The sequence below is a fragment of the Melospiza melodia genome, chromosome 8 (assembly GCF_035770615.1).
Source record: "Melospiza melodia melodia isolate bMelMel2 chromosome 8, bMelMel2.pri, whole genome shotgun sequence".
NCBI lineage: Eukaryota > Metazoa > Chordata > Aves > Passeriformes > Passerellidae > Melospiza > Melospiza melodia.
Genome location: NC_086201.1, coordinates 6,708,843 through 6,728,147, shown reverse-complemented (window position 1 = coordinate 6,728,147; position 19,305 = coordinate 6,708,843). Strand labels below are relative to the sequence as shown.

General features: G+C 39.9%; 1 protein-coding gene across 1 annotated transcript in view; it reads right to left on the bottom strand.

Moving 5' to 3' along the window:
* The window catches only part of TMEM163 (transmembrane protein 163), an 88,038-nt gene that overhangs the window by 17,166 nt on the left and 51,567 nt on the right, over positions 1-19,305 (bottom strand). The window contains exons 3-5 of the mRNA XM_063161630.1: positions 18,885-18,928; positions 17,673-17,764; positions 4,304-4,400 (exon numbers count right to left, since the gene is read on the bottom strand). Of these exons, the coding sequence (XP_063017700.1) occupies positions 4,304-4,400; positions 17,673-17,764; positions 18,885-18,928 (233 nt within the window). The remainder of the gene's footprint in view (positions 1-4,303; positions 4,401-17,672; positions 17,765-18,884; positions 18,929-19,305) is intronic.

Sequence of the window (19,305 nt, the reverse complement as noted above, 5' to 3'; positions counted from 1 at the left end):
CTACCTACTGGTTATTTTTACTTGAGACACAGCAAGAGGTAACACAAACAAGAAGCAGAAAAGGAAGGCAGGAGCAATATTAAGAAATGCAGAAAGTCAGGAGCTCTAATTGTCCTCCCTCCTGTGCCAGAGCAGATCAGGAGTGCTGCCATTCACAGGGTTTCAACAAAATCACATCCAGCATGGAAGAAAAGAGAATTCAAATGAGTGACTGGAAAATGCCTGGCTGAGCTAACCATGAGCTCCTCCCTGTAAATTGAGCAGCAGCTCCCTGCAGCCTAACAGGAACCTGGGGGCATTTCAGCCCCTTACACAATGGGGAAGTCAAGGTGGAAATGCCATTAATGTGCAGTAAAGCTGTCACTCTCCTCCTGGTCCTCTGAATCCTTCTGAGGGTAGCCAGACCTGCACCTGAAATCATCATGTGAAATGGCAACAATACAGGAGACTCCTGTTTCTAAGTGTCTACATAAGCAGATGTTCTATCTGCTCAAAACATTTGGAAAATACTTCAAATGATTTCTTAATCACATGATTTTTATATTTTCTCTTATTGCTAGTATTTTCATGAAAGCAATTATTTCAAGATTCACTTTAAGGACAAGAGAATCTCTACATCAAAGAATTCACAAAATTTTTCCCAGAAACTTTTTTGCCATGTGCATATTAAGAACTGACAGATACATAACCAGTGTATCTCATATGCAACAAGAATTACAATGAGCCTCCTATAATTGATCCAGAATTATTCAAAAGTTATTGACTCTGCTTTTAGGATTTTAGTCATAGTTCTTTACCATTAGCAAGCAGATACTTAAGTACCCAGTCTATTTAATTTCTAAAATTAAACTTGTCCAGATCATATTGTTTTCTCCAAAACATCTGCAATTTGAAATGAACTCAGAGAAATTATTACAAAGTTCCTTAAGTTAAAGAGAAATAAAGACATAAAAAGAGACTTTATAGCTCTGAGAACAATGCAGTCAGTCATGTTGGTTTGCATAATTATTATCATTAGGTTAATCTTGTATTCCTCACATAGAGCAGTGCATTCCCAACCATCTCCATCCTCAGGGCTGACAGTACCAACTTTGTGTTCAGCATCTGATCCCCAAAAGCAACATTTTCCAGTTGGGTTTTTGCCGCATTATCTCCCTTAAGATTGAAGTCACACAGCTAAAATTTCACAAGATTCTTGAAAAATTACCCACATCTTCAGTGACCTTTGCTGCAATAAAGGGCAACAAGGATGTAAACTGTACCAAAAAATCATGGGACTCTGACTCACATGTGAAACTTCTGTTGAGGCACAGATCATCTTAATTTAGTGCTGAGCTCTTCACCCGTTTTATACCAGTCTGGGACACTGGTGGAGTTACACTACCTTTCCTTGGTCCTAATGTTCTGCTCTTGCTCACACCACAAGGATAATTCCCTGGTCTCAGAATAGCAAGTTAATATCAAACCCCAATAACACAGATATCACACAGAAAATATTTCAGGTCACTACTTTGATACAGAACTGGTTACTTCACTGCTATGCAAAAAACTATTAACAGAAAACATTGTTACTGTTATATATGATATATAGCCACACATTAAAACCAAATTACATGGTAAGATACTACAGAAATTAGTATCATTAGCAATTAGTTCATCAGTGGCCCAAGAAGTAGAAGACAGCACCGTGGATAAAGGAGTAGAGGCAGAAATTTCTGCCTCCTACTGATGAAATTTGAGCAGATTTCCCCTCTGCTCAGATGCTGATGGCATGGCCTGGGCAGGTACAGCTTTGCTGGGAGCACAATCAATCAACAAAGACCCAAACAACTGAGAAGAACAATTTCTGCTTAGAGCAGCTAAGGGAGCAACAAGCAACCCGAAAATCAGCATCACAGTGAGGCACAGCTATGGCAACTGGAAAGGTTTCTATTCAACAACATCCTCTTCCCCCAGTTATTTTTAATGTTGGCAACCCCTAGGTACTACACTTCACTGGCCATGACTTGCAGCAGTGGTGCTGTCCCCTGAGCCTTCCATTTTTCACTGTTATTCTGAGTTTGCACAGAGATATTTCACCTGTGACACAACCTTTGCTGAATCAGTTTCCCATGGGGAGATGTACTGAAAGGCTTTGAAATTAAAATACTTGCCATGTCATTTTAGAGACATGGAACAAAAGCACCATCTCTTGTCATGCCATGCTCTAATCTACATTCCAGGCAGAATTGCCAGGTATGAAAATCCTTCAGGTGTGTGTGTGTGTGACTTTTACCCTGCCACCACTCATCCACAGCCCATGCCCTGCCAGATACATCCTTCAAACTGCTGGTAGTACTTGAGTGCCTAGATGAGTCAGAACAGTCCCAGGAGGAAGATTATCCATCCACATTTATAGGTCTGATTCCATATATTTTCCTACTGTAACTGCACTTAAAAGAATTAAAAAAGAGGAAGTACAATATCACAAAAATCAGTAAATGCAAATCATGAAAAATGGTCACAATCCAAACACAAGACATTTCTCCCCACATCAGAAATAGAGCCCTCTCTTTTAGATTGAACTTGTAATGATGAAAGTGTAAGATATAGATGAAAAAACTTTTAAATTTCTGTTCCTACTGATAGAATTATTAGAGCATTTTCCCACAATGAATTAGACTGAGACATCTGAGTTAACCTGATATACACTACCAAAAATTCACCATAATTAGTGTTTTAATTATGGTTGTAACCTCCCTTTTCCCTTCTCCTTCACTGAGTCAGGACTATATATTTCATTTTCTCACTAAAGAGGAGTCAAGCTGTTGCCAGTTTGCACTGTTTGGCTACAGACAAGTTAAGAATTTGTCCCTTAGCTGACCATCACAGCAGGGTCTCCCCTCACCCTCACCTTCCTCCTCCTCAGCCTCACTGGCCCCAGGCTCACCCCCCAACCCAGTTCTGTCAAAATGTTTTTGTTGGGTTTAAGAACTGACTCCTGAAAGTGTTTGAGCTAACCCAGATCATTTTGACAGAACCAGGCTGGTGAACTCCATGTGCTGGGATGCTGGCAAAGCTGAGGAGGCAGTAAACTATGAAGAGTGGAAAAGAGGGCAAGCAAAATGCAAAGAGAACATGAATCACCTGCAGTCAAACAATGCACCTGGCTGCAGCTCAGTAACCTGCTCACTCATGGGCTGTGCTACTCATCTTCACCCAGATTTCCATAAACCACTGAAAACAAGCTCCTGGAATTGCCCAGCTCCTTGCAAGTTTCCATGAGAACACGAGACCCATTTGGTCATCTGCACTGCTAACAGTGGGTAACAGATGGAATCCCATCTTGGCTTTCTGATTTTCCAGCTCTGCCTCCATCTCCTGGTTGAAAGGAAGGAGTTTTGGTTTCTGTGTGGTGCTCTGTGGAGAATGCCACTTGGCAGGGTGAGTCCTTGAGGTCAAAGGCTAAGCACACAACCTGACCAAACTTCACAAAGCTCTGAGTCAGGCTGTGCACACAACAACTGAACTGACAAACTCATTTTATTTGAGCACATTAGGAAGAGTCTTGTGGGAGCAGAACCACTGCCAAATGGTTTTCCCAGCGAGCAGCTTGTTAAGATGAGTGGGAGTTAATAGCCAGTACTGCAAGGAAGCAAGCAGGACAGGCCAGAGCAGAGCTGGGAGATAAAGGCCACTGGGGAGAGCTGCTCCACAGGCCAGGTAGGGGCTGCTTCCACAGCCAAAAGAAAGCAGAGAGCAGGAGAAAAGCCCTTTGTGATGCTCCAAGGTGAGTCAGTCTAAAAGCCAGCTCTCTCACCCAGCATGCTCCCCTCACCTGTTCCATCCCTGCCACACGTACATGGCTCTGGAGTTGGAGGCAAGAGCTGGAAGAAATTAAAATATAATCCAAAAATATATTTTTTCCACACTGAAAATAAAATACTGAAGCCATTGGAGAAGTAAACTGTGGAAACATTCTTCTCATAAAATTCTAGTACATTCATTAAGCTCAGAGAGGCCTCCTCTCTGTAAGTGAACTCCCACAGTCCTGTGTAGAAGCTTTAAGTGGTTACACTGAGAGAGATTTGGGGTCAAACCTACAAAAAACCCATAATTAAACTCCAGAAGTAGACTAGACTCCATCACTTAAACAAAAATACTGCTGGAAGAGCAGGAGCAGCATGTGAGCCAGGCAGGAAAGGCATCTGCTAGAGCTCCACAGAGTTCAGTGGGGCTGCTGGAAGGAGACACTGGCAATTCTCAGTCCCACTAGCAGGGCAGGGAATAAAGAGAACATTTAAAAGAACAGGAATCACCTTACCACTTCTGGAAGCACCCTCTTTGCAAGATCATGGATGGCTTTGATCACAATACATATTGATGACAGCAGGAATATGACACCCAAGATAACACAAGCCCTGGGGGGAAAAATAGAGAAAAATACAAAGAAATGTTAAGAACATATTTGAAGTTGCCAACACTTCCAGGGTAACAGAGGGTGACAGAATATTAATAATAAAAAAAAAAAAGTCTTAAGAAGCTAAAGATAGAGGTTTAAATTAAAGAACAGAATGAAACATCCAGTTCTTCTCCCATTCTTAAAACCTGGATTATGTATGAGAAGGCAGGGCACAGCAGATGATGCTCTATTCTCTGATGTTTCAGAGAGAAAGCCCTGCCACTTCTGCTCCTGATGATTTATCACAGAGCCCTCTAGAGAAGGACTGTTTCTCTGTGTGTGTTTGTTTTGCTAGGATCTCCCATTAGAATAATGAAAGGAACTTAATTCTCTTTACTAACCCAGCAGAGATATTTGGTAAATGTGGTCAGTAGCACAACAGAGCCTGGAACAGCTGTTTCCTGCCCTTTCCTCCCAAGTCAGGCATGACATGACTCAGGAACTGGTCCACAAAATCTGGCTGACTTTGCCTAAGGCCACTTGCTGAGGCAGTGTCTGCTTGACACAAGACACATCAACTTCCTGCAAGGATATGCTGACATTTCATCTGACAGCCATTCTGAAAGACAAGCTTTTCCATCCCCCACAACAGGCTTAAACCAACACAGCCCCAAATCTGTGAGCTGGAAACTGTGGATCACACTTCCTGCGGCAATACCTAGAATTGGATGCCTGCTGAATGCACCTTCCCTTTCCCTCAGCACATCTTTTATTCCCTGCACGCTTCTGGGCAAGAGAGGCAAACATTCCCTGGGGAATGCCCTGACCACTGGCTGGATTTTGTTCCCACATAAATCAGAGAGTTTGGGGTTATCTCTGTGGACTTGCCAAACACCCAAATATTTTGCAAATTTGCCAGCAGGTACACAATGGCTTCAGCAACCTTGATCTGTTTCTCTTATTCTCCAGCTCAGTTTTACTGTGGCAAAAGAATTCCCATCCACCTACTTACCCAGAAATAGCTGAAGTAGATAGATGAAAAAGAAGAAGATAACAACAGTGACAAGGGTATTAATAGCAGACAGAAAAGCAGACTGAGGTTTGAATAAGCATTCAGTAGTCGTATTTAGCAAGCCTAGCTTCTCCTTTATATGCTGGCTTTTGGAATCCACAGCCATGCAAAATTCATGAGTATAGTACTTCAAGCAAAAAAATACATGGTTTTTTGCCTTCTTGAGTGTATTGATTTATCTGCAAAACCACCAAGACACAACACTGCACTGTCTTCTTTTAATCTCATTTACTAGAAAGAAATAATTTCTAACTAGACTGCAAATCATGCAAAATCCAACTACAAATGTAAAAAATAACAAACCTCCTAAAATTAATCTGAGAAACTGTAGTACATAATAAACAAGTTGCAATTGGTTATTGTAAGCATACTCTACTTTCACTGTGCTAGACCACAAAAATGTTAATACAAGCCAGCCCATTTCCATCTGCTAACAATCACTGCTGTGTAACTACAGAGTGTTTCCAACTGCACATGAAGGGTGTTAGTGCCAAGGTGCTTGGCAAATGCAACTTCATTAATAACATTCAATTAAATTAGGTGAGCAAACTGCCATTTCTAAACAGGTTGAAATCAACTCAGAAGTATCCATAAAAACTAATGACAGAGGAGTGATGCAGAAGTGAGGGTGGACTGATAACACAGAGAAGAATTTACGATAACCCTGATAACTTTGTCCTAACCCTTGACTCACATCTCCAGCATCTCTTGAAGATCATGTCCTTATTTTACAGCCATTTCGACCTGAGTTAGTGTCAGAGGTTACCACTGAACACACTAAATAGTTATAGTTATAGTTATAATTGATCTGTAAAGCAAAAGAATTGATGCTACAGGTTTGACAGGCAGCAGAAAAGCTCTAATGAAGAATGCATGAATCTGGAATCTCCTCCAGTCCCATGTAATATATTGCTTCTAAAAAGAAGGAGGAAGAGAGAAAATTTCGTCACAACATTTTAAAACATAGTGTTAAAACTATGTGTTTTTCAGAAACAACAATCTTTCTGGAATCTTTCAGAATGCAGGATAGTTTGAAGAATAGAAAACTAATTCACAAAGGACAAGGTGAAGGCATCTCTCTGATATTCAGGCAGCAATCAACTTTTAACTCAACTACAGCTCAAACTTTCAAAGTTGTTTTTTTTTTCTTAAAGCAATTTGGAATGCAAAAGTAATGAAAACTACAAGATAATTAAATATTACAGATTTAACAGTGAAACCACCAAGCCTTCTTTAATTTGCTGAAGGTGTTGGTAGCTGATCATGATCTGCCAATACTTCTTGATGTGTTTTTGAGGCAGTATTTGTATGTGAAAATCCAGAAGACAATATGAAGTGTAATTCATTGTTTTAGAAATTGCCTCATCATTTCAGCATTATTTTGTCACATATGAAACACTCTGTTAAATTGGTTGTACTGCAGCTCCAGGCATTTAGAGTGAAATAATTTAGACTCTCAAAACCATCAAAGACTTTACACAGGTTTGGAGCTTATGTCCCTGCTAGATCACGTCTAGTGGAATTCAGACACCTGTATAAATCTTAAAAACAAAAGATTGATTCTGACAATTGAATCTTGACAATTTTCAAAAGATGTTTTCTTGAAAGCAGTATTACAACCCACATACAAGCCATTTATATTTATGCAGCCCTATAAATACCCATTTTGTACTACAGCAGCCCTGGATTTTTCACAGCCATCAGAAGCAGATCAGTGTAACTGCATTACAGCACACACAGCTGCCACCTCACCTCTTCCATCACATATTCCCTGTGTGCAGCTCTAACAGACACAATTCCTCATTTTGATGACAAATTCTCACAACCCATAAGGAAACCAGAAAAGGAAATCAATCACTGTAAGCACCTGATATTCTTTTCCTTAATCAAAAATTTGTTGCTTTGCATAAGTCAATGGCTTTTAAGCAGGTAGCTATGAAAAGTACTGAGATTCAGGGGCTTCCATCTCCACAAACTCAATTTTCAAGCTGCTATTAGTAAGTTAGCACTTCCCCCCCTCATTTTATGATAAAATTAATTTCCTAAGGAGAGTAACTCCAATGATCCAATTCATTTGCATTCAGCAGATGCAGCAGAACAGCCTCCCAGTTCATGAATTTAGCCTTTATTCTATCTTAAAATTTGCAATTCTTTGTTATAATTCCCTACAGATAGTGATAAGTCTAAAATTCTCTAATGTTGCCAACACAGAATTAGAGATTATTCTCACTCAGATTTCTATGGTGATTAATTTTCAACGTAATGAAGCAACTTTACCTTTAGCATGGCTTTGCCACACTAAACACCCTTTCCATGAGTTGACCTCTTTCAGAAAAAGAGGCTGCTCCTCCAGGTGAGCAGCACTCAGATTGATGTAAGACTGCAGGTTTAGATTCTCAGCTACTTGTTTAGTAACATTTTATAAGAAAGAAATCAATAATAGGAATGAAATTACAAATATATGCTGAGTAACGAGCTCTGCTATAAACTACCTCAAAAGTGATCAGGGAAAAGCTACACAAGGGTGACTGGAAATGGAGTTTTTCTCATATCAACAGCCAAGGCAAAAATTTCCTCTTTTTAATCACCATCCCATTCTCTTTCTGGCAAATCTTTACAGCAGCACTGTACCAACAAGGGTTTGCAATGGAGCCCTTGGAAATTCCTCCTCTCAAGTCAGCAAAGGTGGGACAAAAGAATTAAAGATTCAGAAAAAATTAGTGATGCATATGAACACAATCTGCAAAAATGTGTCAACTTTCTCCTAGCAGCTCACAGGGAGTTGTTTTGGGGCAGTAGGGAGGGAAAAGGGTCTCTTGCTCTTGATGGTTTGTCTGTTATAGCCTGGAAAACATGTCACCACCACACTTCCAGTTCATTACGCTAATGCCTGAACCATGATGACACCACATGGAATAAAACAAGTTTGTCAGGAGCAGTCTAATTGCTTCCCAATTTTTTTTTCTGTTCTCCCACCTGCTTCATCCATTGCAGTATCCCAGATTAGCTGACTTGTTTTGATTATATGGGTTATTTTGTGGGAGGGTTGGGGGTGTTTATTACTTTAACCAAAGCAAAGAGGCTCACAGAATAACAGAAGAGTCTGGGATGGAAGAAACCTCCAAATGTCACCTGGTCCAACCTTTCACAGCACCTAGATCAGATTCTCAGCATCTTGGAAACTCCCCACAATGAGGGCTCTGCCACATCCCTGGGGAGGTTGTTCCAGTGATTGATTGCTCTCACTGTAAAAACTTCCTTTCTGGTATCAAGATTGCTTGCCTTACTCACAGAAAACATTTTGATCATTTCAGCTGAGCTACAGGGGTAAACATGACAAAAGGAACTGGAAAAAAAATCATTGTATAGAGCACAAGGATTTGTATTCATATTCTTGAGATAGGAACTCTATTCTCACATTTGCAAAGCTGCCATCTAAACAAGCCTCTGTTCTTTATCCAATTCTCTGGCAGCCACAATGCTGTAAATAAAAGACAATACTTCTCATTTCTACATGTATTTTGGTTACCCTACAAGAGCTGGTTTACTCTATTTTAATTCTGCATTTCCTTGATTGTTAATAATCTTACCACATTATCTTTTCCTAAGAGAAATGAGATTTCCACCGTGGATTAATAGTGGGACAGTTTCTCAGAGAGGCTGTGGAGCCTTGGAAGTTTTGGAGAGCTGTCTGAATGAAGTTTTGAGTGTCTTATTCTGATCTCACAGCTCTCTCTGCTCTGAGCAGGAGCTTGTGCCAGAAACCTCCTGAGGCCCTTCCAACCTGCAGTATCCTGTGAACCCATTAATTTTTAGTCACAAAATCTTTAACTCTGCAGGCTCTGTCAAGATCTTTCAGTACTAATGACTCCTAATAGCCCACAGAAAAGGAAATGTTAAAGTCTCTGCAGGCTGTTTTCACCACTGAAGTGGTGAAAAATATTACTCTGCAAGAAACTGTAACTTCACATTAAAATGAGCTGCAGGCCAATAAGAGCTCTAAGCCCAGGAGTAATGTGAGCTTCTTCAGCAAAGCAGAGAAAATCAGTTTTATGATGGATACAGAATTTAATCTCTGAGTAAACCCACCAATAAGACCTCTAGAGTTTAAGGAAGAAAAAAAATTATAAAATTAATTATTCTAATAAAAACTGTAAAAGTGCTAAATCGTGTTTCCCTATGATTAGAAGGGATTTCAGTATTAGTGGCTGACAGAGTGAATATCATGCAGGGCATCATTCAGGGGAAGTCACATGGTGTAACACAGAAGGCAACTGTCCAGGAGGTCTTTGCTGTCAGAAGTTAGGAAAATATTTTTGAGCATGAAGTATTCATTCACTTTCCAATTCTGTATCTTTACTTTTTTCTCAATTGTCTTCCATGTCTAACCACATGAGAGGAACCCTTTACTATCTCTTTGCCTTTGCTGGTACTCCTGTTTTCATTCTTCCTTCCCAAAACCAAACACAAATTACATTCTGTGACTGCTCCTTCATTAATAACTTGGAAGTTGCAACAACCTGCCCCACATTTCTTCTTGAGGAGAGGCTGTCAGCCTGTTTAAACACTGGAACTATGGCAGCTCTCACAGCCTACTTAACACAGCCAAGTGTAAAATGCCAGTCACAGCCAGCCCAGGAATCCTCAAGTGCAGTCAAAACTGAATGTTGGAATCTAAAGGATAAGGATTTGGGGAAAAAGGTTCAAATTTGGTCACCAAAAAAATTATTTTCTGGTGGCAAATCAGTGGGATCTGCTTGATGGAGATGATGAGAAGTACGGTAGGGAAAATCTGCTGTCACACAAGTGAGGAATAGGAGGGATTGAGCAAGGGCCACTCCTGCCATGGAAATAGAGAAATCCACTCCTTTAAATAGAGAAATCCAAATTACAATGCAGCTGTTCACTAACAGTTGCTGCTGTTCTGTAACATGGCAGTCACATTTGTCATGAGGGTGACATCCAGAACTCTGACAACTGTAACATCTGCCTCTTAAACTCATTAAAGGATTTTTCTAAAAAGAACTAGGCACTGTGACATATTATGGTAATACACAGGCAAAAGATGCAATATCAGCCTCAGTCTTGAGAGTCCTGTCATGCTCTACTGCTAATCTAAAGCTTCCTTGTGTCCAATTAGGCAGTTATATTGGCTTCTCTGCTATCAGGTGTAGCTCCTGAAGAGGTTTAGGACACCAAACTGTACAGAATCACAGCTGTTCAGGGTATTTACACCTGCCTGGTGCTCAGTGAGGAGGGAATGGAGTCAATTTAAGACACTCTTTAAAAGGAACGAAGTGGGCTTGCTGTTCATCACACATGTTCCATAATCCACCCCCAACTGCCAGGATCCAGATCAGCATCATTACAGCTACTCTGTTTTTCTCACCATAAAAAAAAAAAAAAACATAAGCCCAAACTAGATTACACAATAAAGAGAATACAAGTAATAGGTCCAAATGACCCCTGAAAAATCAATTTTTCAATTGTTGTGTTGGAAAAGTGTGCTGTGATATCACATGGTCTAACTTAAAAGACACTGAGGGGAAATGCTGGTTATGTCTGAGACTCAGATCAGCTCTGCTAGGGAACCGTTTCATACTGAAAGCGTTACAGGCCTTCTAAAACTTTTATTATCCCTTAGGATTTCAACCAGTTGCTGCAGAACAGGGCATTTACATACTTTAACATCATGCAGCTGAACTGGGGCAACATTTCCATAAATAATTTGATACTCCATGTATGGAATATCTACCAGAAAAAGCTAACAGACATTTCTACAACTGGGGGGAGTTCAAAAACTCTTATGAATTGTTTTCTAGCTCCTAGGTCTGCACAGACTCTGCAGCTGCACTTGGAGTACACCTGCCTTACAACCACCCTCCTGGCTCCAGCACTGCTCCTCCCTTGCAGCAGATGATCAGAGACTCTGCCATTCCCCTGAACCTGGAAATTACACCCTTTTGAGAACTTCTATAATATTCATTTTTATGGTGATCATCAAATTTCAGCACAGGAAACATCATATCCCTGATTTTATGTACATGTGCCTATGTGTAAATAGTAGGCAAAACACACAAATCCTGCTTAATCAACCACCAGTCAAGTAAAAGGAAAGGCTTTCATGGGTTTTGGATCTAGCTCCAGTAAAATCATTGCCAAGTCTACAGATGCCACAGTTTTTGAAACAGATTTTAGAATATATAAATATATACATTTTCTATTTCAAATTTAATATAACTTGTATGTGCGATGATTTTTTGGGGTGTGTTTGCACAAGGCATAAATGCATTTCTGTCTGTGTATGAGAAAAATTTGTGATTTCTACTTTTCTCTGAATATGGGATAATGAATTGATGGAGAAATTATGATGTTTGTTAAATCAGCCATATGAAGGACCTCTTGTACCTGGCACTTTATCTGGATGTAGAATTTTGGCCAAATATCTCAGAAGAAAGAATTATTTAGAAATTTTCAGTGTGGTTAAGAAGAAACTATATCTCTCCTCCTATAAAGCAGATATCCAAGCACAGGTGAACACTCCCTTTGAAAACTCTTTATTGTGCCTCATTCTGTGGGAGAGAATTTTCACATTCTGTGAAAATGTGGTGTGAGGCCAAACCCCTGGGAGCTGAGAACCACACATGAGCTGCAGAGGTGGGCTCTGAGCTCCATGCATTTGACATTTTTCCAGATCACTTAGGTATTCCATTCACTCATCACAAAAGAGCTTTGCCTCCAGCCACAGAGGTTTGCCCTGAACTGTGGGTAGGTGTGGATTCTGCCATCTGTGCTTCGAGTCTCTTTCGTGTGCATGGTATAGATAAAATTATCTTCAGTTTTTTCAATGTGACTGATATGTTGGGTCTGAACCCAGAGGATTATTTTCATTCAACACTACCTAAATAGACAGTGCTCATTTAGCTGGGTTAACCAGTACAGCAGAGCCAACCCTCACATGAAAATTTAAATACAATAGAAATACTGAAAATTTGGGTGGTTTTATTCAATTCTGTGAACCAAGTGAGAATATGCCCTGGAACCATCTAGATCAATATGCTTTCTTTTAGAATCAGAGCAAGAGAGAAGAGCCAGACCTAACTTTGCAGTATGGCAGTCATAAAAGGTGGCTTCTAATTCTTTCAAGCTTTGAGTGCAAAAGTGGGATACATCACAATCCCCACATTCCCATATTCCCATATGCCTAATTGTAATGCACATATATTCAGTATAACTTCTGCAAGACTCCTCATGACCAGATATCAGGGCAAATATTCCCAAGTGGTGTCATCTGAACATGAGCAAGAGAGAAAAAAGGGTTACAATTACTTTGGAAGGAGAAGTTCTCTCTCTCTTAGGGTCTCATCACATTTTCTCATGTGATTTCTCACATAATTTCTGATGAGGAGCAATCAAAGATCTTTCTTGGAGACTGCTTTTAGCTAAAGCTAAAAAAGAAATTCTTGGATTAAGCTGTTATAGTTGTGTTCTTCTGAATGTCAAAACAGGTGAGAACACCAGTTCCTCCTCCCCATAATTTAGGAATCCATTAAGAAGCAAATCCCCAGACCAGGCATTCTTCAGGGGGCAAGTGGGCTCAGCATCCTGAAGTTATCAAATCCGCAGTCACAGCTCAGGTGTGGAGATGAAAGTTAAGGTACAGGCACACAGCAAAGCATTTAGGTAATGCCTAATTGCAAAATGATTCTTCTCTTCTAGCAAAAAGCTTTCTCAGAAGCAGGTGGAGCTATGACAGATATCTGCACCCCTATCTACCACACTGTAGATTTTAATTCCTGTAATTTTGGTATTAGTGCTCAGACAACAGCTCAGACAACAGAAAAAAAGAAAGGACATATCTGCATTCATTATGTATTATGTCATGGCAACATAGAGCACCACAAGTGTGTTTAAAATGATTAGTCCATGATATAATTTAATTTTCTTATTAGGTAATTTAGGAATGCATAGCCAGAGTCTGAAATACATAATCAAAGAACCCAAGCAAACAAACAAATAAACAAAACCACAACACCAAAACAGTGAAAGAAATGTAAGAAATATGTGTTTTCTGCTCTTGCCATAATCCAGAATGTTCATTATGAGTCAGGATTCCTATTTACTCTGGCACTGGGTTAAGAGAGATGTTGACAGACTGGTTCCTGGAAAACACAGAATTTAACTTGATACCATCAACAAAATAATATATAGCAAACACCAGCTGCAACTGTCAAGAATCATGGTTTTAAATATGCTGTACAGAGTTGGCTTTTGCAATAAGAAACCCAGTAGCCAAAAATCCCAGAATGGATCCCAGAGGCATAGGCAGATACTGGGTCCTTGTACTGCATTGTACAGAAAAGCAAGATCTTTCAACCAACTGTACTGAAAGAGCTCTGGTTTTTAAAGCTTTCCCACAGGGCTGTGGACATGTAGTTTGTTATTCTGTTTTACCAATCCTTCCTTTTTTGGTGGTATTTCTCACTTTCTTCTCAGACACAGTTCCTGCACCCCAGCCAAGTCCTGCATTCCTGAATTTAACAGAAGCTAAAAGCTGCCCCTGGCTGTATAGCCAGTGACTAGTTCAACATCTCATGAGACATTTTTCCAGTCTTCTATTAAGAAATTTCTTCTACAGCTATTGACTGAGTTTATTTAAGCACGTGAAAAATCACTGCTGCCAAACCAGTGTCAATAAAGTTCTTCTTCAGCAGATTTATATTTGCTTCAGCTACCAAGTTGCTAAGGGTTTACTAAAGGGCAGAATATTCAAGGCATTTGTAAACTGGTTTTGGAGAGCAGCCAGGAGGGCCACTGACATTTCTTTGCACATCTTAAATGCCTCAGTCAATTTCAGTTGCAAATTTTCATCTTTAGTGGAAATTTCAAATTATTTCTCCAGTTATTTCAGCACTTTTTTCTTTCTTTAATTCCTTGATCATTGCTTTCTGATGACTTGTTCAGCACCTTTACATTTCCTGCATGTTAATTTACAACCTAGCAGATCACACTGAGCAGATCAAGTGCTCATGAACTATGCATGTACTCTGACTCTCTTCCCAGATATCTGTAGTCCTTCCCAACTCCTGCATTGCCTCAAAACCTACAATTCTTTCAAGGACTCTTGCATAAAACATCAAATATTCATCCCACTCCCACATACTCTTTCATTAATGAGCCAGCTAGGCAGAGCCAAGCAGTGTCTCAATCTTGCAGTGGTTTAATTCCTGATCTTGGTGAATGTTTTAGCCTTGGCTTTTATTTCATGTGGGCACCAATGACACATCCAGGAGCAGTCTGAGCAGCAGCAGGAAGGGTGACAGAGCTCTAGAAGAGGCAGTAAAGGACTCTGGAGCAAAAGGAGTTTTCTCATCAATGCTCCCAGTGAAAGCAGAGATTTGAGATGGCTGAATCTGGAGAATCAACAAATGGTTACAGGGCTGGTGCCCCTGCCAGGGGTTCAGCCTCTTCTGAGCTGTGTGCTGTGGTTGACACCCTGGAGGGAAGGGATGAACCAAAGGGATGCACTCTGAAAAAGAACCGTCTCATCTCACCCCAGAAAACAAGAGAAATCAAATGATCTAATAAAAATGAAACACATTAAGCAGAGTTAAGCTCAGCAGGACACATTTGCATGATGGTTTCAGCACTCCAGTTGCCCTGAAGTCAAATGGAAATGCATTGGTTCCTCTGAGCAGAACTTGGCACAGCAAGCACTTCTGTACCCTTGGGAGTGCCAGCCCATCAATGCTGCAGTTCCAACTGCCATATGGCCACAGCTTAGGCAAGACTACGCATTTCTTTCACTTCTTAGCATTTTATTCTCAGTATTTAATTCACAGCACATCATGAGTCAGGCTGTATTCTCTGTGCCTTCTCCTGGGGGTGTGCTTTTCAGTCTATCTTTATGTTCTCTCTCAATGACGTCCAAGAGCTGGGCCTGACTCTAGCGCTGCCTTCCCATGAGAGGCTTTGCACTGATTTTAACAAATTTTGGATCAATCTCTTGCTGTCAAGTTTATTGAAGAGGAGGTTTTATAAATTTGCAAAACACAATTAATTGTCAATTCCACTTGGCTTTTGCCAAGGAGAGAAGGGTTTTTTCAGATCTGTTAGGATACACAGACAAGTGTCATATCTAAATCAATAAGAGAGACCTATAAATAAAAAACTAAACTGAAGCTACTCTGGCACACCTTATTTTGGTAACCAGACCCCTGCACTAAGGCAGAATATGGCCAAGCACACAAAAACAGGAATAAACACACAGCACAAACTAAGCACCCACACAAATTTGCACCACACCACATTTGTCCAGGAGTCTGAGGGAGGAGGCCCACAGAAAACAGGGATGGTGACAGACCAGGTGGAGTTAGAGGCACATATGATGCAAAGATTGATTATTCATAAGCTGAGCAAGCAGCCAGCAGGCATCATTGCAACATTCTCCCAGTGTCAAGGAGGAAAAATAATTACATGCAGTGTTTCAAGCTAAAGATTGATTAAACACAACAGGAAATTAGAAATGTGCCACCCTCAAAAATCTGACACAGTAAGAGTTGCCTTAAGCAGCACAACCATCTCACCATCTCTCTGGAAACACAGCTCTGGAAACAGGGATAACCAGGCTGATATCCAGTGATTCATATTCCCAGCACATGGGAACATTCTTTCACTTGATACTGAACTCATAATGAAACCCTAACTGTCTTCAACTAATAGGCATGGCAAGTAATTCACTGACTTAATTCAGTCTTATTAAAGCAGAGGGATTATATGAAAGAAAATTAAAAATGAGCATAACAAAACAGGAAAATATGTTTACTAGTTTGCCTGTTCACTTTACTGGCTTAGCCACAGGGATATGTTGAGTCTTCTTTTGTGTATTATATTCTTTTAAATACTTTACAAGGTTCACTTGAAAAAGCCCAACAGAAGATTTCAAAAATATGTTAATTGAATGTTGACAGGAATCTCTGTGGACACCCACAAAAGCAAGATGCTAAGAAAATGTCTGTTAAAATCTCCAAATCTGTGCAGGAAGACTAATTTTAATCACATTTTTCTGAAATTATTTTTATGAATCAATGCCACATCAGTCTTTTATGGCCTTTTATTCCAAACTGTTCTGTATGGAGCCCTGCCAGAAAGGAACTCACAGCCCTGGCAAGCTGTTGCATGAGCCTGAGCTAAGGCATGTAAAAATACTGCTTACTTTTCCTTAGTTTTTAGAAAAAAATTGTGAAGATGTGATTGAGAACCTCCAGTCTGGGTTTTTGCTGTTGGTTTTCTGTGTGTTTTTTTTTTTCTTTACTTTACCAGTTATGCAACATTTGGTTTCATCAAGCTGCCCTTTGTTCAAAGGACATCATTTGAGGTGTTTCAGCACAGAACCTACCTTACTCCCCTTTATTGTAAAATTGCAGTCCATTCCAGGGGACAGTTGAACTATTTTCCAGCCAGATGGGATGCTGCCAGAAATAGCAGTACAGAAAAAAACCAAAACCGGGCAAATGTACTGCAATTCTCCACCTAGATGCCCAAAATTCGAATTTTAAATCTTCTTTATGCACTAGTTGGAAAAATTCTTGATTCAATCTTCACCTGATCCTCTCAGCTACCATATGAAGCACCCATAGAAATGCTGCACAATGATGCAGAACACAATTCCCACTGTGATCAATACTGGGCTGCATATGTAAAGACTTCCCCCCCCCCCATAGGATATATACATCAAACATTTATTATGGAAAAAATTTGCTTGCAAAGTAAGCATAAAGAAGACATGCATCACTGCTATACTCTTACTTTAAAAAACATTTAAGTGATTTATATTCAAACTTCTTGAGAGACGTACAAATATAATACAAGCATCAATTTCAAAAACCATACTCTAGTAATAATAATTCAGTAAGATGCGAAATGAAAGATTTACAAATCTGTTACAAATTGCAAATACAGTTCACTTGATACAGGTGCTGCAAGGGAAAACAAATTGCAAAGGCCTAACCACTGCAATGTTGGCTAAAAAGAAGCTGAAAAGGTTTGCCTGAGGAGGGCCTGTGTGTTTGGGAGCGAGCAGCGAGCTGGCAGAAGGAAAGAACACTTGCTGACAGGACAAAATGCTTTTGTCAAAGCTCTGGAATGTGCAGCCTCCCAGCCTGACACCAGAAGCTCTGCAGGCCCCTGGCAGAGGCAGAAAAAGTGAAGTTTACTCACATGTACTCCCTGTGTGCAGAGTGCACCGCGGCCGCGTTGCTGTAGCGCCACAGAACTATCGCTGATGACAAAACGTCCAGGGTGGCATCAAACTGCAAGAGAGACAGAGCAAATTGTCCTGTGGGCCATTCAGTGTGCCCTGCACTAAGAACAAAGCATTTGCCATCCTGCCGCACAGGCACAAAGCAGCTTCAAATAAATCACTTTAATGAAAGCACAATTTATGTTTATTGAATTGCTGCTCACGTTTTCGCCATGTATTATTGCACAGTAGCACACCTCAGAGCTCAGAAAGTCAATCAAAGGATTTAAAAAAATTGAATTTTTAATCTATCACCTGTGAAGAAGTTAAGAAAAAACAAACATCACAGTCTGCCACTGTAGCACTCCAAGAGTTAAAATACTAACATGATCCTAGTGCAAAGACTGTAAAGAAGTAAGTGTAGAAAAATGCCTGCAGGCACTAATTTCCTGCAAGAACTTTTGTTTCCAACCAAGAAAATATTAACTTTTTCTCCAAAATCCCACCCAGATTTCATCCTACCTGAATTTATTATTCTGTATCATCAGCAAAATTGCCATGTTTGTATTCCCAATTAATGCAGATGTGGTGTCAGGAATACTGAAAACCAGGCTTGTACCCCTGTAAGAACTTTCACTCCCATGTCAAACTTCCTACAGAGTCAATCTGACCTTCAGAATTGAAAGCTAAAGATAAATTATTTGATATGAGTCATTGCTTGTCATTAGGAATTTTTTGCTCTGCCACGAATCTGAAAAGTCATGGCAAGGACTGGAGAGGAAAGCTGACATCCCAAAGTCAGGAGCAGTCCTTCCATCAGCTCCAATGGGAACAGTTCAGACAGGAAATTCAGAATTTGGTTCAAGTTCAACAACAAAAATTATTTTTAGTTGAGCGATTTTGTATAAGAAAACCATATCTGTTGGGTAACATCTATAAACTATAAGGTATAACCATGGGTTTTAACTCCAGGATGGGACTTAATGGGCAGAAACTGAAAAATTATAATTAGAGGATTTTTGCCACCCTTTTCAATTCTTGACTTTAACAATATGTTTTCTAATCCATTATTGACTTTGCACGCCTTTCCATGAACTTACCATAAGGAAAAATGCAGTATTTCATGTTCAGAAAAGGCCCTTGGAAAAGAAAAAAAGAGCAGATAATATTTCAATTGCATCTCTACTTACAGCAAATCCAAAGGATGATGCACTGTATCTCATTACGGAGACAGCTGGAGGAAAGAAAATATTATTTAGAATCACTTTAAACTTTCTTTGCTTTTTTTTTTTCTTTTTCTGTTGTTCAAGAGCTACAAAACCAGTTTTAACACATGGATTTACTTTCACCCAGTTCCCACTAGAACAACCTGACCCAACACTTACAAAATGCCTACAAAAAGACTTTGTGCCACAGGAAATGGTCAGAACACTGAGATTTCTTCCAAAACTGTAATGGGGGAGATTGAGCAGCATTCAGAAAATCTGCCCATGAAACAAGCTGTGGTTGAGACGCAGATTTTAACAAAAACATTTTGAAACCACAATATCAAACTCTCAGAAAACTTAACATATCTCAAAGTGCTCCTTGCTCCAGCCAGGAGTTTCAGAA